At 52.4% G+C, this 24,454-nt stretch overlaps 1 protein-coding gene across 2 annotated transcripts in view; it reads right to left on the bottom strand.

Annotated features, from left to right (window-relative positions):
• Positions 1-24,454, bottom strand: part of Camk2a (calcium/calmodulin dependent protein kinase II alpha) — a 61,006-nt gene that overhangs the window by 3,945 nt on the left and 32,607 nt on the right. The window contains exons 8-17 of one of the 2 annotated variants that reach the window (XM_059245816.1): positions 23,470-23,553; positions 23,273-23,367; positions 22,427-22,549; positions 21,729-21,812; positions 20,273-20,315; positions 16,244-16,284; positions 11,543-11,575; positions 10,537-10,585; positions 2,831-2,906; positions 365-459 (exon numbers count right to left, since the gene is read on the bottom strand). In XM_059245816.1, the coding sequence (XP_059101799.1) occupies positions 365-459; positions 2,831-2,906; positions 10,537-10,585; positions 11,543-11,575; positions 16,244-16,284; positions 20,273-20,315; positions 21,729-21,812; positions 22,427-22,549; positions 23,273-23,367; positions 23,470-23,553 (723 nt within the window). The remainder of the gene's footprint in view (positions 1-364; positions 460-2,830; positions 2,907-10,536; positions 10,586-11,542; positions 11,576-16,243; positions 16,285-20,272; positions 20,316-21,728; positions 21,813-22,426; positions 22,550-23,272; positions 23,368-23,469; positions 23,554-24,454) is intronic. The other variant, XM_059245817.1, reaches the window with a different exon arrangement.

Below are 24,454 nucleotides of genomic sequence, written 5' to 3'. Positions count from 1 at the left end.
CTGTAGCTTGTGGTGTGAGTTAGTAAAGGCTCCCTGTCTATAAACGGGAACAAAGACCCTCCACATAACTCTCCCAGGCTAGAAGGCAGGAAGGGGCTAGGGAGGTTTATCATATGTGTCTTTGGTCTTTGGGGACTCACTCTGGCCTCACCCCGGCCTCAGCCACAGGAAGGACAGGTGGTAGTCCAGCTGGCAGTCAATGGAGAGGGAACCAAGAAGGTACCAACCCCTGTCCACATGGGATCTTCCTCTTCACTGGCTCCTGAGCCGCCCCTGAGGCCCTGCCCGTCACCCTGCTGTGCCATCCAGCAGGACATGGAAGGAGAGCAGACAACAGGTACCCCAGAGAGAAGGGATTGCTCACGGTTTTCAAAATAGAATCGATGAAAGTCCAGGCCCTCGACCAGGTTCCCCAGGGCCTCAGGTTCGAAGGCTGTCATTCCAGGGTCACACATCTTCCTGGAGGAAGGAAGCCAGAGGAAAGAGGGGCCTGAGAAGACGACTTCTCGTCGCCCCCTCGGAGGGTGAGCTGGAGAATGGGAGTGACCACACCTTCCTCGAGGGGGTCAACAAAGGAGGAGTTTCCACACCGTGGAGCAGGACAGGTGGGTGCCAGCTACATCCAGGCAGCCCAAGTTCAGGTCTCAGTTCTACCACTTACTGATGACAAGGTCCCCAGCATGTGCGTTTCCCTCTGGGAGCGAGAGTACCAGGAGGGGGTGAGGCATCATGCTGTACAGCCTGCTCCTTATTCTCCACACTGTGTACCCCATTCCCCAGCAGTGACCCAAAGGGGCTTTTCCTAACTTGTCTCTTGGGGTGCAGGAGTGAGGTGCCTTTTCCTTTACATAAACTGACCTCAGCTCCCCAAGTTGCGTGTGTACATGGAGGAGGTGCATTTTACTAATTTGGACAAAATGGACCCTATGGCTGGAACACCCTGACTGTTTCCTCTGCTGTAAATGAGGAAAAAGAGCCTTAAAGAAGACGATGTCCCTGAGGCTGGAGTGATGGCTCAGGGGTTAAAAGCACTGGTTGTTCTTCCAGAGGATCTGGGCTCCACGGTAGCTCACATCATCTGTGACTCCGGGTCCTCTTCTGGCCTCTACGGGTACCAGACATATGTGGTATGTGGTACCTAGACATACATGCAGACAAAATGCCCATACACATAAAATAATACAATTTTAAGATGATATCAAAGAGGAAGCAGAGAATGTGGCAGGGCGGGTCCCCAGCAAAAGGAAGCTGTGTGTTTTCAGCTGACTGCCCCTTCCAGTGGTCAGTCTTTTGGTGTGACAGCTAGGCAGGGGCAGGATGCAAATGGGGAGCCATTTACACACCTGGAGGATCTTTTGAGGTACAACATAAACCCCTGTGACCATAGCAAAGAAGCTCAGGAAATGCCCCTGCACAGGCTAAGCTTCCTGTTCACTTTAGAACTGGGAATCTCAGAAGAGGACATCAGGCCTGGCCTTGCCTGAGGTGGACAAAGCTTGGAGGTTACCTCAAGTGCAGCCCTACGGCAGAACTTCATTAAGGGGGTGTCTGGGTCCTCTGCATCCACGAAGGACTTGAAGGCTATCTGCTTCAAGTATATCGTACATACGTAGAAACTGAGACTCGGGGAGATGAAGGAGCTGATTCAAGAGCATGGCAGGTTGCAATTCCAGGGCACCCCAGGCCCCAAGGCCATGGTAAGCTTCAAAGCCTAGAGTAGGCTGATATCACAGCCTGTAACATTACAGAGGGGGAAAGTTTTCCCATGACACCCAGAAAGGCCACCTCACTAGCTCTTTGTTTCCTGGCTGTGATTTTTCAGAGTCACTGACCTGATACATCCTGACTTAGCATCTCTAGAACTACCCAAAAGACTAGTGGCTGAGTCTGCTTCCATGCCTTGATGTAACACCCTGCTACACTCTGGCACACACACTTGTGCGCATTCCTTGAGCATATACTTGTAACTTGTGCACATGCAAGTGCATGTACAAGCATGTGATATATATATATATTTATATATAATATGAGGAGCCTGGGCTTCACATATGCCTCTCGAGTACCTTGTTCCTCCAGAGACAGTCGGTGACTTTCCAATGACTGAATTTAGTCCCCATGGTTAGAATGCACATTGCAGCTCCCAGTGAACTGAGATCACGCCAGCCAGGCTGTTCCCACCTCACATTAACCCCACAGGCAAGGGCCACTCTGTCTTGGCTGGAAGCTTTTGCCCACCAAAAAGCAGGTGTGGGGTTGCCAGGTCCAGACCCCGTCGGCCCTGGGCAAAATGCCAACGCTTACACCCAGAACACCTATTCTCTCTGGGCCAGGCAGAAAGACCAGCAAATGTATAGTGACCACTAGGGGGCGCTGGAGCCCAGTTTATGCACACAGCCGCCTATCCAAGGGCTGGAGCAGGTGTGTGAACAGAGGATATTCTGTTTCAGATTGTATGCTTCCTTCCCCAGAGGGCTTAAGGTTCATTTTGCTTACTCTTGCTCATTGATGGTGCACACCCTTGGGGACCCTGCTTATTCCTGCTCAACTGAAGTCAAAGACCTGTGGAGATCCAGGGAATGGACCCACTGGGCAGGATGGAGAAGGGTCTGCCTCCATTCCCTTCTTCCCATGTTAGGGCACCGACCACTTTTCTTTTGGGGCGGGAAAACAAAAGCAGCTTTACTGGGGCTCCTGCTGGGACCAGACTGGCAGGAAGAGGAACAGGTAGTGTCACGAGCGCCAGGTGCAGGCCATGCAGAGAGTAACCCATGGTTAGCACCCCCGGAACCCCATCCAGGCAGAGCATGCAGAATGAGCCTGGCAGACTCACGTGTAGGACTCAAAATCTCCATTGCTTATGGCTTCAATCAGCTGCTCTGTCACTTTGATAATTTCCTGTTTGCGCACTGTAAGGCAGGAGAGGACACAAATAATAACAACAATGGCGATAGTCACGGGGGACCAAGTACCAGCTTCCGAGTCCCCGGTGGCGGCGGCACGTGCCAGGCAGGCTCTGTGGCGACCTGACGCTGTGTACAGATGATCTCACTCAACCTTCTGCTATCCCTGGGAGAGAGAGATCATGAGCCCCATTTCCCACAAGAGACTGAGGCTGAAAGTGGGGGGAATGTCGTTCCCTGAGCTACACAAGGCCGAGGGTATTGCCTGGGCTGCCAGCCTTGACCTCCAAACACCATGGAGGACGTTCAGACTCTGGGTCTTGTTTGAAGCCGGGTTTTGACTCCAAAGCAGCCATCTTTTGATTTGCCCTGTGAATCGAAACAATGCTACACGTGGCCTGATTATTGGCAGTCACAAACCAGGGGTCCCCCACAGGCAAACTTGGGGTCACAAAGGAAAGTCTTTGAGGTTACTCATCCCTTGTGTTGTCTGGGTAGTTTTCGCTCAATTTGAGTGACTGTAAGATTCAGGCAGAGTTGCCTAGAAACTTCTAGGGTCAACTGCTTCCCCCTGTCTTCCGCAGAAAAACAGGAAGCTGATTTTCTGGTAGAGAGTTAAATGCCAGGCCCCGTGCGATGGCCTGACCCTCGGCATCCCCACCTGTGGAACGAGATTCAATCGTTCTAGCCAGTAGCACCAAGTGCTGTGGGATGGTCTGTATGTCAAATGTGTTGCTGATTGGTCAATAAATAAATCACTGATTGGCCAGTGGCCAGGCAGGAAGTATAGGCGGGACTAACAAAGGAGAATTGAGAGAACAGGAAGGCAGGAGGAGACACTGCCAGCCGCCACCATGACAAGCCGCATGTGAAGATGCTGGTAAGCCACGAGCCATGTGGCAAGGTATAGATTAATAGAAATGGATTAATTTAAGCTGTAAGAACAGTTAGCAAGAAGCCTGCCACGGCCATACAGTTTGTAACCAATATAAGTCTCTGTGTTTACTTGGTCGGGTCTGAGTGGCTGTGGGACTGGCAGGTGAGAGAGATTTGCCCTGACCGTGGGCCAGGCAGGAAAACTCTAGCTACAGCCAAGAACTCAGTTTTCAATTCCAGACAGATCTTCATCTAAAACCCAACTGGGGCCCTCATGGGCTGTGGGGGCTGAGGACCACAGGACTGACAGGCTTGTCAGATGGAGAGAAAAGTGTCCTCCTCCCAGAGCTGGTCTGAGGGTGGGACAATGTGGTGAGCAGTGTCCCCAAGCCCGGCCCATAGCAGGTGCTCATGGTAAGCACAGCCATGGCCGGCCGCCCACACTTCAGCTTGCCTTGCCTGCTCCTCCCAGACCCCCGGCAGGTGGGCAACACAGGAGATGACTGACCCTCGATAATGAAGGAATCTGCAGCATCCTGGGCCCCAGCGGAGCTGAACGGACCCTACCCTAGTTAGTCCAGGGCAGGACCCTCTTTGCCTCCTTCCCTCAGATGCAATTCTCCCCCAAACCAGGCCACTCCATGGTGAGACAGAGGTCACACTGCCCAGGAAGTGGGTTCAGTGGGTCTCAGCATCCCCCAGCCTTGGAACCAAGCCTGGCTGAGTCTCTGATTTGCCCTTTTTCTTGCCAGCTGCCTACACCGCCTCAGGCACTCACCTCAGACCCAGGGGAGATGGACTCTGAGGGCATCCGGGCTGGAAGAATTACTGCAGGCCAGAAACCCAAACTCCTTTCTGGGCTCCTGAGGAAACTGAGGCCCAGCGAGGGTCGCAGCTTGCCCAAGGACATGGAACATGGTGTGCAGTCTGGCTCACGGCCCAGAACTTTTTCTACGGGATCCTGGTGCTTCGGCCCACATGTTCACACCCCATGTCCTCAGAACACTAACCCCTTACAGCTGCTTGGCACTCACTACGTATCTCTAACTCAGTGCCAGCTCACGGAGGTGGGGACTAGGCTTCCTTGCAAACCTGGAGCTGGCCCGACCCTACCGGCTACAGTACAGACTAAGCAAGTGGGTATGCACAGCTGTGGCCAGGGACTTAGCCTGTGGAGTTCCAGAGCTTCACCTCCGCACCACAACCTTGGCATGTAGTATGCGCTTGGCAGAGAGAACAATGTTCCAGCAATGTAGCCACCACGATGCTCCTGATCAGCCAGCTTGCCCTGACCGGTTGGAATGTCTATCAGAGCCTGAGTGTCATTCATTACGAGGGTTGTTCCCCCTTTTTTTCAGGGGCCCACCAGGGCAGAAGTTGTACCCAACATACATATATGGAGAGAATGAATGAATGAATGAATGAATGAGCAGATGGCTCCCAACTAGAGCCTAGGCTGTCACCTTTGCCCTGCCTCTGGAATTGCCCAAGCTACCTGTACACCTGTTCTTAGGAGCTTCAGAACCTGGGCTCCTGGTCAGCCATGTTATTCTTCTCAAAAGCAGAGACAGGTCACGGGACAAGTGGACTTTACCAGCAGGGACTACAGACCAGCCACTCCCCATGGGCTCAGGGGGGACAATGAAGAGCAAACCCACCTGCTCCTGACAGGCTGTGGAAGCTGAGCCAGAGCCCTTGCCATGCCCTGGGACCCTCCAGCATATCTTTCCTTCATCTCCTTCCTCCTGTGGGCTGCTTCTTGCTGCCTTCACAAGGAATGTGGCAAAGTGGTCCAGCCCTGGGCTTTGGGGTCAAGATCTCTAGGCTTGGATTCTTGTTCTGTCTCCTCATAGCTCTAAGAGACTACTGTAGACCTCAGTTTCCCCATATGGATAATGGAGACAGCAGAAGTACCTACATTTTAGGGTTATTCTGAGACGCGGTAGAAAGAGCAATTACATGCAGCCCTACCTGGGAGCACCTGTGTCCCAAGCACCCAATATCAATGCATCCATCATTTGAGTGATAGTGTCTGAACTGAAGCATTCAGAGCAAGGCCTAGCGCTCACCGAGAGACAGCTGTCATACCTGTCATCTGCAAACCAGGAAGCAGAAACTTGTCCAAGCCCTGCCTCAAGGCTCCAGAAGGGCTGCACACTTCCTGCAGGTCTGAGTCACAGGCCACAGTCCTACCGGAGTTATGGGCTGCAGCAGCCATCACCGTTAGACAAATGTGTGTGGACCTGACTGTGTGTATGTACCTCGTGGGCTTGGGGCCTTCCGGGCTGAAGTCGGCCTCTGAACTACATGTAGGAGCTCTTCTTTCTGCTTCCTGGGGCCCCCAAGGGAGCCCCTGTTCCCCAGTCTCTGCCCTCCCCTGACCCGTCTTCTCCTCTCAGGAATGTGGTTTCCAGATCCACTGCAAGTTTGCATCTGTCCCCAAAGCTCCTGAAGCTGGCTGAACACATCTCTCTGAGTGTGACACATGGTCTCAGATGGTACAGTATTAGGTCTGGAGTCACACTGAACATTGTACCTCCATGAATTCATTGCGAGGTGAGCCTGGCTTGGCTACGCCTTCAGACACCAGGACACCGAGCTTTCCAAGAGTCAAAGCTACTAGAGCAAGAATCTCCCTAGCTTTGTCCTCTGGGACCGAAGACCTGGCTGGCTCCTGGTGCTTGTGGATCTGAAGGCCATTCTAACAGGGTCCTTCCCAGGGCCCTAGTACCTCCTATTGCTTTACAAGCAGTCTTCCAGCTGTTCACTGCAGACCGCTGCCTAGTCTCCTCACCCAGATGATCTGGAATATTCCTCTACGGACAAGAAAACTGAGGCCCCAGAGAGATTAAGGAAATCTCTTGGCCAGGCGGTGGTGGCACACTCCTTTAATCCCAGCACTCGGGAGGCAGAGGCAGGCGGATCTCTGAGTTGGAGGCCAGCCTGATCTACAGAGGGAGTTCCAAGACAGCCAGGACTATACAGAGAAACCCTGTCTCAAAAAAACGAAACCAAAACAAAAACTCTCTTAAGTTCACAACACAGCACACTGAGGCTCAGCTGGGGCCTGCACTCCTGACTAGTACGTCCTGGTGTCTACCCAGTTTCTGGGGAAGCTCTTTAGCTTGGAGAGAGACCAGGTTTCATGCAGAGGCAAGGGTATGCATGGGAAGGAAGCCTAGCAGAGCCTGCCTGGTATAGCTCAGAGAGCAGGGGCCCTGCATAAAGCCAGAGGTGCTCAGAGCAACTCTTGCCCCTTCCTCTCTCCAGGGATGCTGTTCTGACGAATAACATTTCCAACGAACTGTAACGCTGGGTCGGAGTTGACCAAGCTGACTGCTATCCTCACTTGGTAAGAAGGTTTAACGGGTTCATGCCAGAAAACAGCGTGGTACTCCCGGAACTTCCTCTGAACTGTGGGGGCGGGGCGCGCTGGGTATAAGGGCTTTTCTCTGCTCTCACAGGAGGGGGCTTTCAGAACATTGAGCCATTCATTGGGCCGTTTGTGCATGGAGAGAGGAAGCTGGAGCAGGGATCTTCAGCTAGTAACCATGATGGTTAATCTTGGTCGTTAAGTGGACAGGATTTAAAATTACCACAGAAACACACCCTTGAGTGTGTCTCCGAAGGCATTTCCACAAAGGTTCACCTGAAGAGGGAAGGCTCACCCTGAAGGTGAGTGGCATCATCCCACGGCCTGGGGCCCTGAGCTGACTGGAAAGGAAAAGGTGAGCTGAGCACAGGCATCTGCTTCTGTCTCCCGACTATTGGTTCTTGACTGCAAATTCATCATCCCCGGCTGCCTTATGCTCCCACAGCCATGACTGCCTACCACAATGGATGGTGCCCTCCAACTAGGAGCCAAAACAAACACTTCCTTAAATTGCTTTTGACAGACTATTTTGCCACAGTAATAGGAAAAATAACTAATACCGTAACCCATGTGGGCCTCTCCTCCTTCTATAAAAAGGGGAAGAAGTAAATTAAAATCCGAGACAAATTGTTCCCCGGCTCCCTCACAGCGGAGGAGGCTGTTGGCAAATGTGAAGCCTCACGGCACAGCCCAAAGTCACCATCCAGGTGGAATAGATCACTGACAGCTCCTATTTTACATTACCAGTGCATACACATTTTGTATTCTATTCCAAATATTCTGTCTGTTTAACATATAAATATTTGTCTTAAAATAGTCTTTGAATCAAATTGACACTCCAAGAAAATGTCATGGGGCTTCCTGTCACTCAACCAAGGAATGCCAGTTTAAAAAAAAAAAAAAAAAGAAATGTTGATTTTTTTTTAAACAATCACACATGCCAAATGCTGTGCGTGTACTGTACATGCAGCTGCCATTTCATCTGCACAGAAATATCAGAAGTTGGTACTATTATCATAACTTGATTATTATTAAGGAAACTGAGACTCAGAGAGGTTGAGTAAGTTGTCAAAGGTCACCCAGCCAATGGAGTACAGAGCCAAATCACTCATGGTTTCTATCTACTCTAAGGCCAGGAATAAGATCGAGTCGTCTCAGAATCCCAGAGCCCATCTCTTCACACTGGGGCTGAGAGTCTCCCATATGGTGAACGTCTAAGAAGCAGCTTAGCTTGACCAGAGACCTATGACCTGGGGTCGGGCTGGGCATGTGCTCCAGACAGACTCACAGGGCCGAATGAATGCACTTGCCAGGTTGTCCATGGAGCCACCACGGGACGCCAATCTACTAGCCCCAGACTGCTTCCCCAACCAATTTGGAAAAGACCAGAAAGGCACGTGGACAGACAGACTTTCTCCCAGGTCCCTGCAGGATCAGAAGGCCACCATACTTTGTGAAAACTGCCTGGAAGCCTTCACTGCACCCCACGCCACATTGGGACATTATAAAATGCTTGTCATATAAACACAATCTCTTTTTTCCAGTGTTAGGGATCAAACCCAGGGCTCTGTCATCAACCCTATCCCCACTGTATATTTTTTCACAGCAAAATATCTACACCCCTAAAAAAAGTTGCCTCAACTAGCACAGCTGAGATTCCTCCAGGCCAGCAACCCTTTTCCAGACTTCTTCTACAAGCCCCTCCCCGCAGGGCATCTCTAGCTCCTCCCCCAGCCTGCAGACCACTGGCTGAGTGCTCTACTTTCCCTGACTTGGGAAATGGGAGAGGTAGAGAGCTGGTGCAGGCGGAACCATCAAGGATCTGTGTTTCCTGTGCAGAATCGGCACACGGCTCCTTCCCAAAATACCTTCCCAAGGCCTCCCAGTACACTGCTCGCCAGGGTCCAGATGCAAATGCCTGGGTTCGGATTCCGACCCCACTTTGAGTCATGTTTCCCCAAATTCTCCATCCTGTACTCTTGGCTGGAGAAGAGGGTTCATGGAAGGGTAAGTTGTGAGACCGTGGAAAGCATCCTGGTTCTCAACCTGTGGGTCGCGACCCTACTCCAGGTCCTATGTTGGCTATCTGGCACATCAGATATTTACCTTATGATTCCTAACAGTAGCAAAACTACAGTTATGAAGTATCAATGAAATAATTTTATGCTTGGGGTGGGGGTGCGGGTCACCAAAACATGAGGAACTGCATTAGAGGGTCGCAGCAGCATTAGAAAGGTTGAGAACCACAGCTCTAGGTCCGCTCTTTTCACACTGTGAAATAATGTTATCACCTGCAGTGTTCATGAACAAGATCTATGCAATACAGTCACAAAAGTTAAAAATAAATTGCAAAACACACACACACACACACACACACACACACACACACAACAAAACAAAACAAAAACCAGTCACGTTTTCGGTCTGGAGGGATGGTTCGGCAGTTAAGAGAACTGTCTGAAGACCCAGGATCAGTTCCCAGAACCCATATGGCTGCTTACAACCACCCATAACTCCATTTTCAGACAGTCCAGGGTCCTCTCTGGCCTCCGAGGGCACCAGACACGCACTTAGTACACTTACACATGTCCCCAGTACACACAAAATTAAAATAAATGAATTTTTCAAGAGGTCGTGTTTTAAGTAAGTTTGTGATTTTTGTGTTGGGCCATGTTCATGGCTATCCTTGGCCACAAGTGGCCTGTAGGCTGCAGGTTGGACACACCCACATATTGGTCCAGATGGAGCCCTGGGTTTAGCAAGCGTCCGTGAACCAAAGATGGCTACTGCTATTTCCTCTCTCAAGACCCCTGTTCACACGGGGCTCTTTGCTCCCTTATCCATCTGGTAGGTTTTATTGGGAGCCCAGGTTCCGGCATGCTGGCCTCAGCGCATGCCTCTTCTGCTGGCCGCTCATGCACTGGGGCTACAGATGTGCCACCCCAGCTGGCTTCTGAAAGCAATACGTGGTGAGCTACAAAATCCCTGCATTTTTAGTTTTGCTGGTCTTTGGTTCTGACTTCACGGGTTCCAGCTGACTGAACTTTCTGGATTTTTGTTCTCTGTTCCTTTATCCTCATTGCTTCATGTTTTAAAAATGAAGCCAGTCAAAAAAATAAATAAATAAAATGACTTATTTCCAAAGGAAAAGTTACGCTGTTCCAATGTATCTATGGCTTCAATGTTAATTTTTTTTCCCTCTGATAGGTGGTGAAATAAATTCATAAGCTAAAGTATGTACATGCCCCTCCCCCCCCCCCTCCAGTGCTGGGCGCTGTCCGGGGAAGCCACGCCCACAGTATGTCCTCCTTATCAGAAGCTGAAAAATCCAGGCTGTGGCGGTGGGTACGACGGTGAGGGTCTGCTCAGCAGGCCAGGCCTTCCTACCTTTGGTGTCTTCATCCTCGATGGTGGTGTTGGTGCTCTCGGAAGACTCCTGCCAAAGAGAAGAGGGGGACGGTGAGGAGGGCCTGGCGACAGGAGGGGCTGGGTCAGCTCGGCGACCTGGCTGCCTGGTGTTTCGCTGGGCTCTGTGGCTTCCCAGGCTCTGTGGTCCAGATGCTTTATACAAACCCTGCCAGACCCTCCAGCCTGAGGGGACCCAGCTAAGCAGGTGGCTGAGGCAGGGCTCCTATGAAGCAGTACCTGCAAGGAGATCCCTGGCCTCTCGGGGGGTGGGGGTGGGGGTGGGGGGCTGAGAGGGGCTTCCTAGGTCCTTTCTGCTCAGGAGGCAAAGAAAGGGTACAGAAGAGCAGAAAGACACTGTGGGAGCCACAGAATGGGGGAGGAATGCACACACCGGCAGGAAAAGAAGAAAGAGAGAGGCAGGCCCAGTGTGAGAAAGGGTGGGCTTTTCAGAGGGGAGAAAAACCGCGCAACCGAGACAGTCGTGGAACCAGAAGAAGAGGGACATGGGCCACCGTGTCACCCCTGGCACTCTTGACAGAGGCAGGCCTGTGGTTCCTCTGCTGGAGTGGCCCGCACAAGCTCAAGGAGCCTCCATGATGCTTGCTTCTCTGGCCAAAGCAAGCCCCACCCTAGCAGCAAACGGTACAAACCAAGCCCTGAGATGAGCAGAGGGCGTGGGAGAAGCAAGAAGCCAAGGGCTGGACTTGGTTCAAATCCACCTTTGGACTGGAGGAAGGCCTTGGATCTGCTGTTGGCCTGCTGGTGTGGGCCATGGAATTGGAGGTGTCAACAGAAACACGCAAACAACACACACACACACACAACACACACATATTGTCACACAATGCACACGTACCACGCATGCCCTGAGCACACTCTCCCCGCCCCCGGGTTCCTGTGCAGCCTGCAGGAGGGAGGCAGGAGCGAGGGAGCGAGGGTCTGAGGCCCAGCATTTACCGGTGTTTGGGAGACGGCGGACACTCACCATTAACTGAACGCTGGAACTGGACTTTCTTTTCTGGAAAAACAAGGAGAAGAGATGGGACAGGAAAAGACACCGCGTGAAAAGAGCAGGGAGGTTAGGAAGGAGGATGGCCTCAGGGCCATCCTCTGTGGTCCTTTCTGATCAGCAACATGGGGACTGGCAAATTCTGGGTCCTCAAACGCCTGGACCTGGTTCTATGAATCTAACATCCGAGGCCAAGCCCTGCCTTCAAATAGGACTGTCTACTATCCCTCACTCTGACAGGGAAGTTAGTCTTGGCTCTTAGATGCTGCCTGTCTGTTCATTTTAGGGGACAGTAGGGTGCTCAGACCTGGACATGAGCCCCAGACTCTGCATGCATGTCTGCTTAAGCAGACCCCACTCTCTAACATCTTGTCACTGGGAAGCTTGCCTTTTAATTTTTGTTCTTTCTGAAACCTGAGGCCTTAGAACCAGCAAGTTCTCTGTCACTGAGTCCCATACAGAAGCAGGTCCTCTCTAAGGACTTTGATTAAGTCTTGGTGGGACTGGTCTCGTCCACTCTCAAGAATATTCTCAGGGAACCCTGGGGATACCTTTGCGATCCGGTTTGTGTTCACAACTTCTCAGCAATTGTGTTACTCAGCTCCTGTATGCTGACAGGGAAACTGAGGCGCAGGCAGAAGTCTGGAACCTGAGTCTAGTGGCTCTGCCGGTTGGCCTAATCCAGTCTTTGTGGGCTGCACCAGCCATGTGTTAGCTTTGGGGTCCAGGGAAGAGGTGGGGACAAGGGGGGGGCTGCTTCTCCTTCACTCAGTTCTCAGAGCCAGGCATCTTGAAGACTTACTCATAGAGTAATACAGGTCCTGAGTGACACTTAAGTCCAGAGAAGACAGATGGGGGCCTAAGAGGGATGGTGGTCTTCACAGGCTCTCTCAGAAGTCAACAGCTATGCTAAGGGAAACACAGGACTCCAAACAGACTCCTCAAAGGCTCGTGCTATCTTAGCTCCCTGCTGGAGAGCCGGGAGCCCCTTGCCTACCAGCCCACGAAGAAAGTGAAGGAGAGACTTACGGCCTCTCCAGTGTAGGCCTGTGCTACAATACACACTGGATAGGCCTTGAGAGACTCAGGTTAGATTTGGGGCCTCCTGCTTTTATAATCCAGTAAGCATCTGTATGCTAGGGCCTAAATGTGTGCCTTTTAACCAGGGCCTCCACACACTGGGCAATATACCTTGCTGGACATTTCGATCTCATGTATTCAGGAGGCATGAATGCCCACCTTCCCAGGTGGCTGGGTAGTGTGGCTTCATTGCAAAACACTGCAACTGCTCTCCTCTCCTCTCTCCTCTCCTCTCCTCTCCTCTCCTCTCCTCTCCTCTCCTCTCCTTTATGCTGGCCTCCCTCCATGGCTGCAACTTGGCCAGTGTGTGGGGAAGGGGGACAGGCCCATAGAGCTCAGCTGTCAGCAGAAACCCGAGGAGGCCCACACGGGCCAGAAGGTTCCAGGTGGAACATGAAGAGGAGACACAGAGCAGAGACTGTATCAGATTCGGACGTACAGTGACAGGATGGGACATGGGGAGGGGGCGACGACGTCACGGATGCGACACCAACAGGGCAGTGAGTGAGGTGAGGGGTGGGGGCAGTGGACTCCTGTGGAAACCGAGGCCTAAAGGAGGCCAGGGCTGGGCACTGCTTCTGGAGGACAGAGATTCTATCTCCTAGAAGCACCAATGAGGTGACCACCATCTTGACCAGCACTTGAGAGTTGGATTGAAAGGGGGTCGTCAGCAAAAGTAGAGTTGTCTCTCTTAGAACCGCCAACGGAAGCTGGTTCTAAGGTCGGCAAGGGTTGCAGAGTGGCAGTATTGTCAATCTCAGCCCTGAAGAGCCTGTAAAGGCTCAAGAAGCTCCTGTCACTCAGGCCCAGCAGCCCTTCCCTTGGTGACAGAACAGGCCGCTAGCCTCTCCATTAAGCTCCACATAGAACCATTTGTCTCTCAGCACACAATGGTAGAAAGAGCACAGATTCCCCCCGCCCACTTAAGCTGGATGTGTGTCTGCATGATGCAACTTCCCAGGGGTCTCTCTGGTGAGGCCATCTCACCAATCTTCGGAAACAACTCTCTACTCTCCTGGTAGAGATAGCAGGACCAGGACCAACCCCTGGAAAGAAGGAACAGCGAGGCCCCCAATCAACCCCATGGCTTTCTGACTTGAGGATTTGAGAGTATGTAACTGTCACCTCCCCAAGCCCTGCTGTCCTCTCCACTCCATGGAGGAGCAAGGTATAGCCAGCTGTTCCCCCAAGTTCCAGGCCAGACCCGAATTACTCTTCCCTCCTCCATTTCTAGAAAAGGAAGGAGGTTGTGCTAGAAGAGGACACTGGGCCAGGGACAACATTAGAGTTTCTCTTCATCCACATCTAGGCCACCCTAAGAAGTCATTTAGGGTAGGTCCTACCCTGAAGGAAGCAGGGACATTTTGTCCAGTTGTACTCGCTGGAAAGCACCCTGGTAACGAGCAAAGCATCATGCTACAAGTCCTACCTTCTGCCTCTGTCCAAGAGCAGCTGGATCTGGAGTTTCAGCCCTAACCCTGGCCCAACACGAGCCTTTCCTGACCCCAAACCCAGTAGCTCTTCAACAATCTGCTAGAGCCAATCCAAGAGCCAGGCAGACCATGGCACCTCAACTCAGCATCTACACATTGTGGGGAGAGAGGGTCCCCAGCCACCTTACACCTGCAGCCCCATGTGGTATATATCCCTCTAGCACCCATTTCAAGTTGAGAGCAAAAGTTGGCTCAAGGACACTCAGACAGCAGACCAGAGTCCACCCCAACACGTGTGCTCACTCTATGACAAGTCCGTGTTAACTTTTCGTCTAAGGTTTCTAAGTGTTTGCTTGAGCATGCTTTGTTCTCAAGAGAAAAAACGAAGCCTGACACACGCAACAGGAAAGGTACTCCTGACTCAACGACTTCTCGTGCGTGTGAGCACTGCTCACACTGTCAACATGTGTTAGCCCAGCTGATCCTCACAGCCAGCCAAGGAGGAGGGAGAGAAGGAAGCACAGTCCCGGGACTTGAACCAGCCAAGCTCCAGCTGTCAGTAACCCGCCCTTCTCATGGACCCACCACGATGACTTTGGCATGAACTTGTTGAGGTTGCAGGAATCCCAGGACCTAGGTCTTCCCCATTCTAGTCCTCCTCGACTCCACCTGCTGCCAGAGGAACCTCCCCAGAATATTTGGGTCCCAAGAGTTCATTGTGAAAAGCCTTGATTTTTTTTTTCTAATAACCAAATAATTGTGTCTAGTCGTGTGTTTCTTAATGACAGGGACATAGTCTGAGAAGTGTGTCGTGAGAAATTATGCCACCTATGCAGGTATCATACAGTGACTTTAGGGCATATGATATCTCTAGTGTTCCTAGGCTCCAAATCCTCACAGCATGTTACTATGCCAAATCCAGTACGCATGGTAAGAAAATCTAAGCATGCCTGGGTATGGTGAGGGCCTGATATAGCGGTGCACACCTGTAATTCCAGCCCTCTGGAGGCTAGGCTAAACAGGTGGAGAGTTTAAGGTTGACTTAGGTTGCATGGTGAGATCCTATCTCAAAATGGGAAAGTGAAGGAAAAACGGAGGAGGGTAGAGGAAAACCGCTAGGCAATAAATAGGAACTTCACGGCTCCACTGTAGTCTTTGAGGATCACCATTGCATATAAAGTCTGTCGCTGACCAAGCATCGTTTACACAGCATGTGGCCACAGCCCCTCAAGCACACGAGATGAGAAGGGAGAGCGGTTAGATTTGGGAGAAAGGTTGCTTTTTGGTATGTTTTCAGAGCTGAAATCTCAGAAATGATCACCAAGTCCACATCCCACCTGAGGCACCTAAGAGACCCTCAGGTGGAAAAAGGGGGATGGACAAAGGGGGAAAGCCCAGTTCTGGCCTGACACCCAGCCCAGACGCTCCCCATGCAGTCCCAGGCAGTTCATAGCCATTCTGGTTGTAGCTGTGCAGCCGCCAGCACACACGGAATGGCCTGGGCGGCCATTCAGGACCTCACACCTTCTAATGTCCTGGGTAGGTGGGTGCAGAGTCCAGAATAAGGCAGTCTCCAGAGATGAGACCCCCGTGAGGCAGTCAGGTAGCAGAGGGGGAGGGGGCTGCAGAGAGCGAAGGGACTAGGCCCCAGACAGCAGAGGGAGAAGTGAGAAGAAACAGGAAAGAGCGGCCAGCAGGGTGTGGGGAGAGGTAGCCTGGGCATCAAGGGTGGGCACAGGGGACAGACATTGTTGGAGAAGAGGGCCTTCTGGGACCCAAAGCTGCCCGTTCTCCATGGGTTACAGGCTACACTAGTGTACGCACAGGCCAGAGCCCATCCAGTCCCCTCACACTTTGGGCAGGATGAGGTCACCTTCGTGACCATTTCTGTCCCTTTGGTACCCTTTTGTCACAGCCCCGTAGAGCCCCAGACGCCTCCTCAAGATCTGCCCCTTGACCGGGCTCCAGGCAACCCAGGCCACCTGCCATGCCCGATCTGCTCCCAGGAAACATGGTGAGAGGTGGGCACCGGAGCACCAACTGGGCGATCTGGGGAGAGCTTGGCCCTGGATCCGACATGTCGCCATGAGCAAGGCCAGGGCTTGCCCAAGGCCTGACAGCAGGTCTCTGGCAGAGACAGGCCTGCGGGCTCCCGGGGACTTACCTTCACACCATCGTTCTTCTTGTTCCCTCCGCTCTTCCCTCCTGTGGAGGAGAGAAAGTAGAGCGTTAGCAACACCAGGCAGGGCACCAGAGCCCACAGGGTGAGGAAGAGCAGCATTTGTGCACAGCAGGGCGGCCCGGCCGAGAGTAGTGGCCGGTGGACTGTCTGGGAACAGGGCTGGCTTGGCCACCAACGGGAGACTTCCTCTTCCTCCTCTCCGTCCACTGCTCTTCCACCTTCCACTCCCTCTTCAACAGAGTGGGCCTGCGATTCCCCAGTTCTCAGCAGTCTCAGGGATAGATAGCCCTGGGACTTGGGGGCTGGGAGAGGTGTCCGAACGTGTCCCGGGACTGTAGGATTGCTGTTTGAGCCCGGGGATTCCCTCTGGATCCCTGTCACCAATGCTGCTGGTGGCCAACTCAGAGGCCTGCAGCCCGACTGAGGGCTGGAAGCTCCCTGCTTTGGCCCCCACCTGCCCTGGCCCTCTCTAATTTTAGCCCCATGCTGCTGCTGAGGTCATGTGTCAGCCCTGCCTACTCAGTCTGGACAGCTGCAGACTGCATTTTGCTGGTGACAAGAAGCAGATGTCCCCCTGCTGGGGCCCACCCTTGCCTGCCAGAACACTCATTCTCTGACTTTCTTCTCAGCAGCACAGACCTAAGTTCAGCCTCTGGAATCCCACTCTAGGGCTGGCTGCTGAGTCCTGGTGGTAGGCAAAAGCCCAGCCACCGCTCCCACGGAGGCTTGGACCGTGCATTTCCCTTTTCCTCCCTCATTTCGTGACTGGAGCCCTGGCAGTGGGTATGAGACAGAAGGTAGCATGAATGCCCAGCTCTGCCCTGCCTGGTGTTTGACCACTTCAGACCTTTAAAAAATGGGCCGGGCGGTGGTGGCGCACGCCTTTAATCCCAGCACTCGGGAGGCAGAGCCAGGCGGATCTCTGTGAGTTCGAGGCCAGCCTGGGCTACCAAGTGAGTCCCAGGAAAGGCGCAAAGCTACACAGAGAAACCCTGTCTCGAAAAACCAAAAAAAAAAAAAAAAAAAAAAAAAAATGCCCTAAATGAGACATGGTTCTATGAAGTGCTTAGCACAGCGTTCAGGATATATATAGTCGGCCCTCGATGACATTTATGGTTTAGCCCTTCTCCAGGGAGCCCCAAGAGGGTGAACTGGGGATGGAGGTGGGGGCGTTGAGGGTACAGGACACTGATGCCCCAGGGGTTCTGAGGGATGAGCTCACAGATGCCCCAGCTCTCAGTCCCTCCATAACTCCACCTGTGACACCTCAAAACTCCCAAAGGGTAGAGGTCATTTCTATGTGCCATGTCTGAAAGTCTCTCTCTCCAGGCTGTGCAAGTGGGACCAGAATGCACAGCAGGGGAGAGTGTTCACCTTGGGGACTCTCTGCTCCAGGCCACTGTTGTACAGGCTTGTGTCCAATGTAGCCAGACCCTGATTTTCTTTTCTTTTCAGAATAGGCCTAGACTGGCCTTGATTTACCGTGTGACCTTCTGATCTTCTTGCCTCTATCTCCTGAATCCTGGGATTACAGCCATGTGCCACCACACGCGTGTGTGGCTGGCTTTTTGTATGTTTTGTTTTTTGTTTTTCCGTACAAGGTTTCTCTGTGTAGCCCTGGCTGTTCTGGAACTTGTTCTGTAGACCAGGCTGCCCTTGATTTTTATTTGGTATTGGAGAAGAGCTTAAGGCTTCAGCCGGACAGTGGTGGCTCAAGCCTTTAATCCCAGCACTCAGGAGGCAGAGGCCAGTGGATCTCCATGAGTTCAAGGCCAGCCTGGTTTACACAGAGAATCCCTGTCTTGAAAAACAAAACAAAACAAAACAAAACAAAAACCAAACAAATAAGAACTCAAGGCTTCATGCATGCTAGGCAAATACTTTACAATCTAAGATACATCCCCAGTTCCCAGAATGATTTTCAAAAGATCACAGAAATCTCTCTCTCTCTCTCTCTCTCTCTCTCTCTCTCTCTCTCTCTCTCTTTCTGTGTCTGTCTCTCTCTCTCTGTGAAATCTCTTGATTGGTGTGTGTGTGTGTGTGTGTGTGTGTGTGTGTGTGTGTGTGTGTGTGTGTGTGTATAAAAAGATGACGTGTGTATATCTGTGTTCACACATGTGGATGCTAGGGGCTAATGTTGGATACCTCCCTTGATCACATTCTTCCTTTTCTGGGGTGGGATTGGGGGACAGGGTCTCCCTATGTAGCTCTGGCTAGAACTTTCTATGTAGACCAGGATGACCTCAAACTCACAGAGATCCACCTGCTTCTCAGCCTCGTGAGTGCTAGGATTAATTAAAGGCATATACCACCAGCTCCCCCTTGTTTTTTTTGAGTCAGGGTTTCTCTCTGAACCTGAAGTTTACTGATCTGCTAGACCAGGTGGCCAGCTCACCTTGTCTCTGTGTCCCAGTGTTGGGATTACAGGCAGGTACTGACACATTTAGCTTTTCACATGGGTGCTGGGGATCTGAACTCGGTTCCTCATGCTAGCCCTCAGGCACTTTACCCAGGGAGCCATCTCCCCAGGCCTCAAATCTTTGATTTTTAATGGTTAGAAATCTGTTTCCTCAATTTGTCTTTTCTTTCTTCTTTCTCTCTCCTCTTCTTTTTTGTATTGGAAACCAAAGTCAGGTCCAAAAATTCTTCTTCTGTTTTAAAGATTCGTTTAGCTCTTTATGTGTGTTTGTGTGAATGCATATGCACCACACTGTACAGGACCTCATGGAAGCCAGAAGAGAGCATTAGATCCCCCAGAATTGGAGTTACAGGCAGTTGTGAGCCTCCATGTAGATTCTGGGGACCAAGCCTTGGGTCCTATGCAAGAGCAATAAATGTTCCTAACTGCTGAGCCATCTCTCCAGCATTCCTCTGCCACGGTCAGGAAAAAAACAAATAAAAACAAAACAAAAACAAAAAACACTTCTCCTCACAGCCCTGGCTTACCAAGCCATGGGCCCCTGCTCTGTGGGCTTGAGACTGGTATTCTCCGGGGTGCTATAATTGTAAAACAACAAAACGAAACAAACTCTATGTAGCTCAGCTTTCTGTGTTCAGTGAAAGGAATGGCCAGATCCATGACTGAGGAGAGTTCAGTGTGGATGCAGCGCACTTCTGAAGCTGGACCTTCTGCTGGGCCATTATCTAGGCAGACCCTCCTAGAGGGCCCAGGCCTGCCCTCTGCTCAGAAGTGACCCCTGGCTGCAGTTGGCCTGTCTGTACATGCAGCCGTCTGTGCTGGCCCAGCCCCGGTGCCAGGGCCCTTCCAGTGAGCTCTGTCACTTCCACTGACTATATCTGCTCTGCTGCGCCGTCAGCACCCAGGACTCCCTAGGGAGAGGCCTGAAGCGGCACTGGCCCGTCACTGACCCTTGTGCCAAGAGGAGTTGCTAAGCTCTGACAATAATCCCTTTCCCTCCTGTTTGGAGCTACATGCCCAAGTCCTTGGCCACTCCCTGCCTGGGAGTCTCCTGCCCTGGGCTCCTGGGTAACCCAGCCTAGATAAAAGCACCTGCTCGGAGTTGGTCAGACCTGTGCTGAAGACAGGGTCTGCCCCTCTTGAGTTCTGGGACCTGGGAGGAGACAGAGAATACTCTCTTAAGCTTTTATCGTCCCACCTGGAAAAAGGGGGAAGTGTCACCCCACCCCACTGCTTGTTGTGAAGCAACCTGAGCTGAAGCTAAGTGCCTGCTGGCTTACGGCTCTAAAGTCCGACCCTTCCTCTTGGACGAGACCGCAATAACTGTCTGCCCCTCTAGCTGGCCTGGCCTGAAAACCCCAGTGCTGCTGAGGACTGGGAAGTCAGACTGAACCTCTAACAAGGCCTTGGTTTGCCGACTTTTCATCTCTTCTTTCCTTTCTCCGTGCCGACTGCGGTAGGTGAGCTAAGCCTGGATCATGTATCCTCTGCAACCCTTCTGGGGACACCCAACTACCCAACAGTGCAATGGCATCCAGCAGACCGGCACAGGAAGTCCATCCCGTACCGGGGACTCTAGCCCCGCCACCTACCGGAGAAGTTCCTGGTGGCCAGCATAGTGGTGAGGATGGCTCCCTGCAACAGAGAAGACGGGCCCAAGAAGAGGTACAGGTGAGGGGAGGAGCGTAGAAGGAACAGAAGGGCACGGGGAAGAGCAGGGCAGTGTGCTCTTCAGAGACAAGCCAAAGCCTCTGCCCCTGCCCCTCCATTTGACCCCACCCCACCCTCTAGCCCAGAGCCCATCCGCTCTCCCTGGAGAGTAAGTAGCTTTGGCAGCCACAGGTCTTGAGACAGGAGCAGACATTAATAGTTCCCGCCGTCTGGCCCAAACGAGTAGACTCCAAAGCACTCGAGCAGGGGCTCCTAACGGCTCCAGAAGTTTCCTGCCTAGGTCGGGAAGGCCAACTAGGCTTGGGCCGCTCTAGGCTTGGAGGACCTGGCTCTAGAATCAGTCCTTCCCTCCACGGCCCCCGGACCGTAGCCTGGAGAATATCAACTTGGAGAAACCCCCCTGTGGGCGAGGGGCTGGAAACCGGGGCCCAACGGGTCCTCGGGCTGTCTCATTAAGACCTGACTCAGACCATCTCCAAATCCAACAGCCCCTCAAGTTAAGAATCCCAGATTCCCACACTGGGAAACTTCCTTCTTCTGGGACACCTCCCACGGGGGTGGGAGTGGGACTCAGTTTATCTGGCATAGTGCCAGTCGTCACTCTGTAGGTTCAAGTCCCCATCCGGAGCCTCCGTTCCAGGTCTGGGAACAGCAGGTAAGGGAGTTCCCAGTGAGCCAAGGCCTCCACATCTGCCACCCTCAGTGTCCCCATCAAGCACGCTGACAGCCAGCTATCCTGGAGAAGCCTTCTTAGCCTGTCGCGTGCAGGACCTGCTGAGAAGGCTCAGCTCAGGACCCACCTTGATTCCATAGTGACTTTCTCAGGCCCCCCCAACCTATCTCTGACGGACTCATTCATTCTTCCTCCACGTTCAACAACTGAGATTCTCTCTCTCTCTCTCTCAACCGTGGTTTCATGTCTGGTCACATGTTGCCCCCTCCCCCCCCCCAAAAAAAAACCTCTCTTAAACCATCTGTGGTTCCCTAGAGAATAGTGCTCACACTTGCAGACATCTGTACCGGCCATGCTGTCTGGAACAAACCCCCTTGTCACTCTACACCTCTTTGTCCTGAAGAGTCAACTCAAACGCCACCGCCTCCAGGAAGGCCTCTTAAAATCCTTCCCAGAATCCTCCAGACCAGGGAACGCCATCCCCCTGCTGTGTTACCCACCGTCGGGCACAGTACTCACCATGCCCCCAGCAGAGTCCTGCTTGTCTGACCTCTCAGTCAGAGTGCAGACAGGGTGGGGTGGGGTCAGACTGGCTGCTCGCTCCCCCAAACCCTTGGTGGCCAGGGTGCAAGAGTGTCTGGTAAACACACAGGGAAGGGGAAGAACTAGTGGGTCCAGGGACGCCAAGGATCAGGACCGGTTACCTTCAGTTTCCTCCGGGCATTGAACTTCTTCAGGCAGTCCACGGTCTCCTGTCTGTGCATGCAGGAGGCCACAGTGGAGCGGTGCTGGAGAGAGGGTGAGAACTGTGTGAGCGGAAGGCCTGTGGGAGGACAGACCAACCCAATCCTTCACCCTGCCACATGGGATGGGGTGGTTAGGATCCTGGGCACCAGTCGGCCAATGCCAGTGACATGCCCCAAGATGATGCCAACCCGGAATATCCCTCATTTCTATATTGCCCCTGAGACCCACAGCGAGCCAGAGATTCTTGGATAAGGCCCCCTTGTAGTGGGTAGCCATTCCAGCTTTGATCTGGAAGTTCCAACCCCCATTCAGGCTTTGGTAACTGTCACGCCTACAAGGCGGGGCCGAGAGGACCCCCGAAGACCCGAGATCCGGATGCACTGGCTCTCTTGGTTCCTGGACTCTGGACGCTGGAGGTAGACCGAGCAGAGTTCTCCAGAGAACACCGCCGGACTGCGCTACGTCTTCCCCAGACCCTGTAACCTATCCCTTCACTTGTAAGTTACCCTACAAAATAAACCTCCCTTTTAACTACGTGGAGTGGCCTTAACAATTTCACCAATACCCCCTCAAGCCTACACTGAGGCCGTGGGGTGAAGGACAAGACCCTGAGGGACCAGGCCTCCCTGCCTGGGCTGGGCTGAAAAAGTCTCACCGAGATCCAGGGGTGCTTGAGAGCCTCGGCGGCCGTGATGCGCTTGGATGGGTTGATGGTCAGCATCTTATTGATGAGATCCTTGGCTTCGGGGGTGACGGTGTCCCATTCCGGCGATGGGAACTGGAAGGGGCAGAGGGGCCAGGTTTGCCTAGCCTGCCCCAGGCCACCCCTGCGATTCTCCAGCCCCTGACTGGCAGGGGAGCAGGCAGGGGTTCTCATGCCCAACCACTCAGACATCCACGAGGCACTTAGAAGCATGGGCGCCAGACCCTACTGCGAAACTCTAGTCCCAGTCACTGAAGCCTCTTTGTCCTCAACCTCTCTGTGTGTATAATGAAGGGTAATAGATTATGATTGGTATGATGGTTCCATGTGATAACACATGGAAAATATTCAGAGGAGTGAGACAGAAGTGCTCGGTTATTTTAATATAAGGAGGGGAAAAAAGCATGTCTCAGAGTCAGGTATGACGGGAGACAGCACTTGGGAGTTGGGACAGGAGAATAAGGAGGCCTTGGCTACATAGTGACTCTCAGACTACCCTGGTCTCATGAGACATTATCTTTTTTCAATTAATTAATTCATTAATTATAAATACATAAGTAAAAATGCTTAGGGCTTGTTCCTTGTCTCTACCTTCCAGTGCTCCATGGAATAAATTCTATGATTTTTAGACCCTGAATCACTAGGCATTACATGGCCATAGCCTGACTCTGCAGGTCAGTCTTGGAGCAACCCTGACTGAGCAGTAGAGAGCAGTGGTGTGTCCCCAGACCTCTGACCTCCTAGGCTACTGGTTCCCATCAGAAGGGAGCATCAGCTGGAGAGGGGAGCAACACTCACATCATAGGCACCAGCTTTGATCTGCTGGTACAGGCGGTGCTGGTCCTCGTCCCAGAACGGGGGGTACCCAACCAGCAAGATGTACAGGATGACCCCTGGGGAGAGGAGCAGGAGAAGAGAGATGAAGCAGGAGAGTGAGGAAAGTGGAGAGGGGACCTACAGGCCCGGGTGACAGTTAGGCCTTCAGATGGACTTACCACAGGCCCACAGGTCCACAGGCTTCCCGTACGGGTCCTTCCGCAGCACTTCTGGGGAGAGGTATCCAGGTGTCCCTGCGAACCCTGCTCCCCAGACACACAGACAGGCAGACACACACACAGAGGTTGGCACGTGAGTAGCCTGGAGCAAGACCCTGCAGGAGAGGGGACGAGGATAGCCCTGGAGCTGGAGAACACAGCCCTGCCCCAAAGCTGGGGTTGTACTGTGCAAACCCAGGGGTCTTGGTAAGCTGATGAGGCCTGTGCACTAGACTGGACCAGACAGGTGTATAGCATACCTGCCTTCTACTCCCCATCCATAGCCTCAGGTAGACAATAGTAATCAATCACAGAGCTCCTTTCTCTATGGGTCCCAACCTTCCCTGTAGCCATCACCTACCACTTGCTGGTGGCCTTTAACAGCTGATCCATTGCCCATACCCTATACTCTGTTCAAGGGCTGTTCATGAGGTGACAGAGATTTGGTCCTAACTCTGGCTAAGTTGTGTGTGTGTGTGTGTGTGTGTGTGTGTGTGTGTGTGTGTGTATGGTGAGTATGTGTGTGGGTGTGTGGTATATGTGGTGTGTGTATGTGTGTGTGTGTGTGTGTGTGTGTGGTGTGTGTGGTGTGTGTGGTGTGTGTAGTGTGGGTGTGTGGTATATGTGGTGTGTGTGTGTGTGTGTGTGTGTATGTGGTATGTGTGGAGTGTGTGTGTATGTGTGTGCACACATGTACGAGCGTGTGTATTTACCTTCTAGGTCTTAGTTTCCTAATCTATCAAATAAACGATTAGATGGTCTTACCTTTAATACTTCTCAATACTGAGAAGATTATTGGAACATGAACACCAAGATATCTTAACTAGATATCTTAACTAGTCCTCTCAGGAGTAGTTACTAGTTGCTGCAGATGTGTGCTAAGCATTGGGCTGGTCACTTCACATGCCTGCTATTAGTTACCGTCTTGGATTCCCTGGGGGACATG

This window comes from Peromyscus eremicus, chromosome 19, assembly GCF_949786415.1.
Source record: "Peromyscus eremicus chromosome 19, PerEre_H2_v1, whole genome shotgun sequence".
NCBI classification, from domain to species: Eukaryota; Metazoa; Chordata; class Mammalia; order Rodentia; family Cricetidae; genus Peromyscus; species Peromyscus eremicus.
Note: the sequence above shows the minus strand (reverse complement) of the source record. Positions and strands in the feature narration are given on the sequence as shown.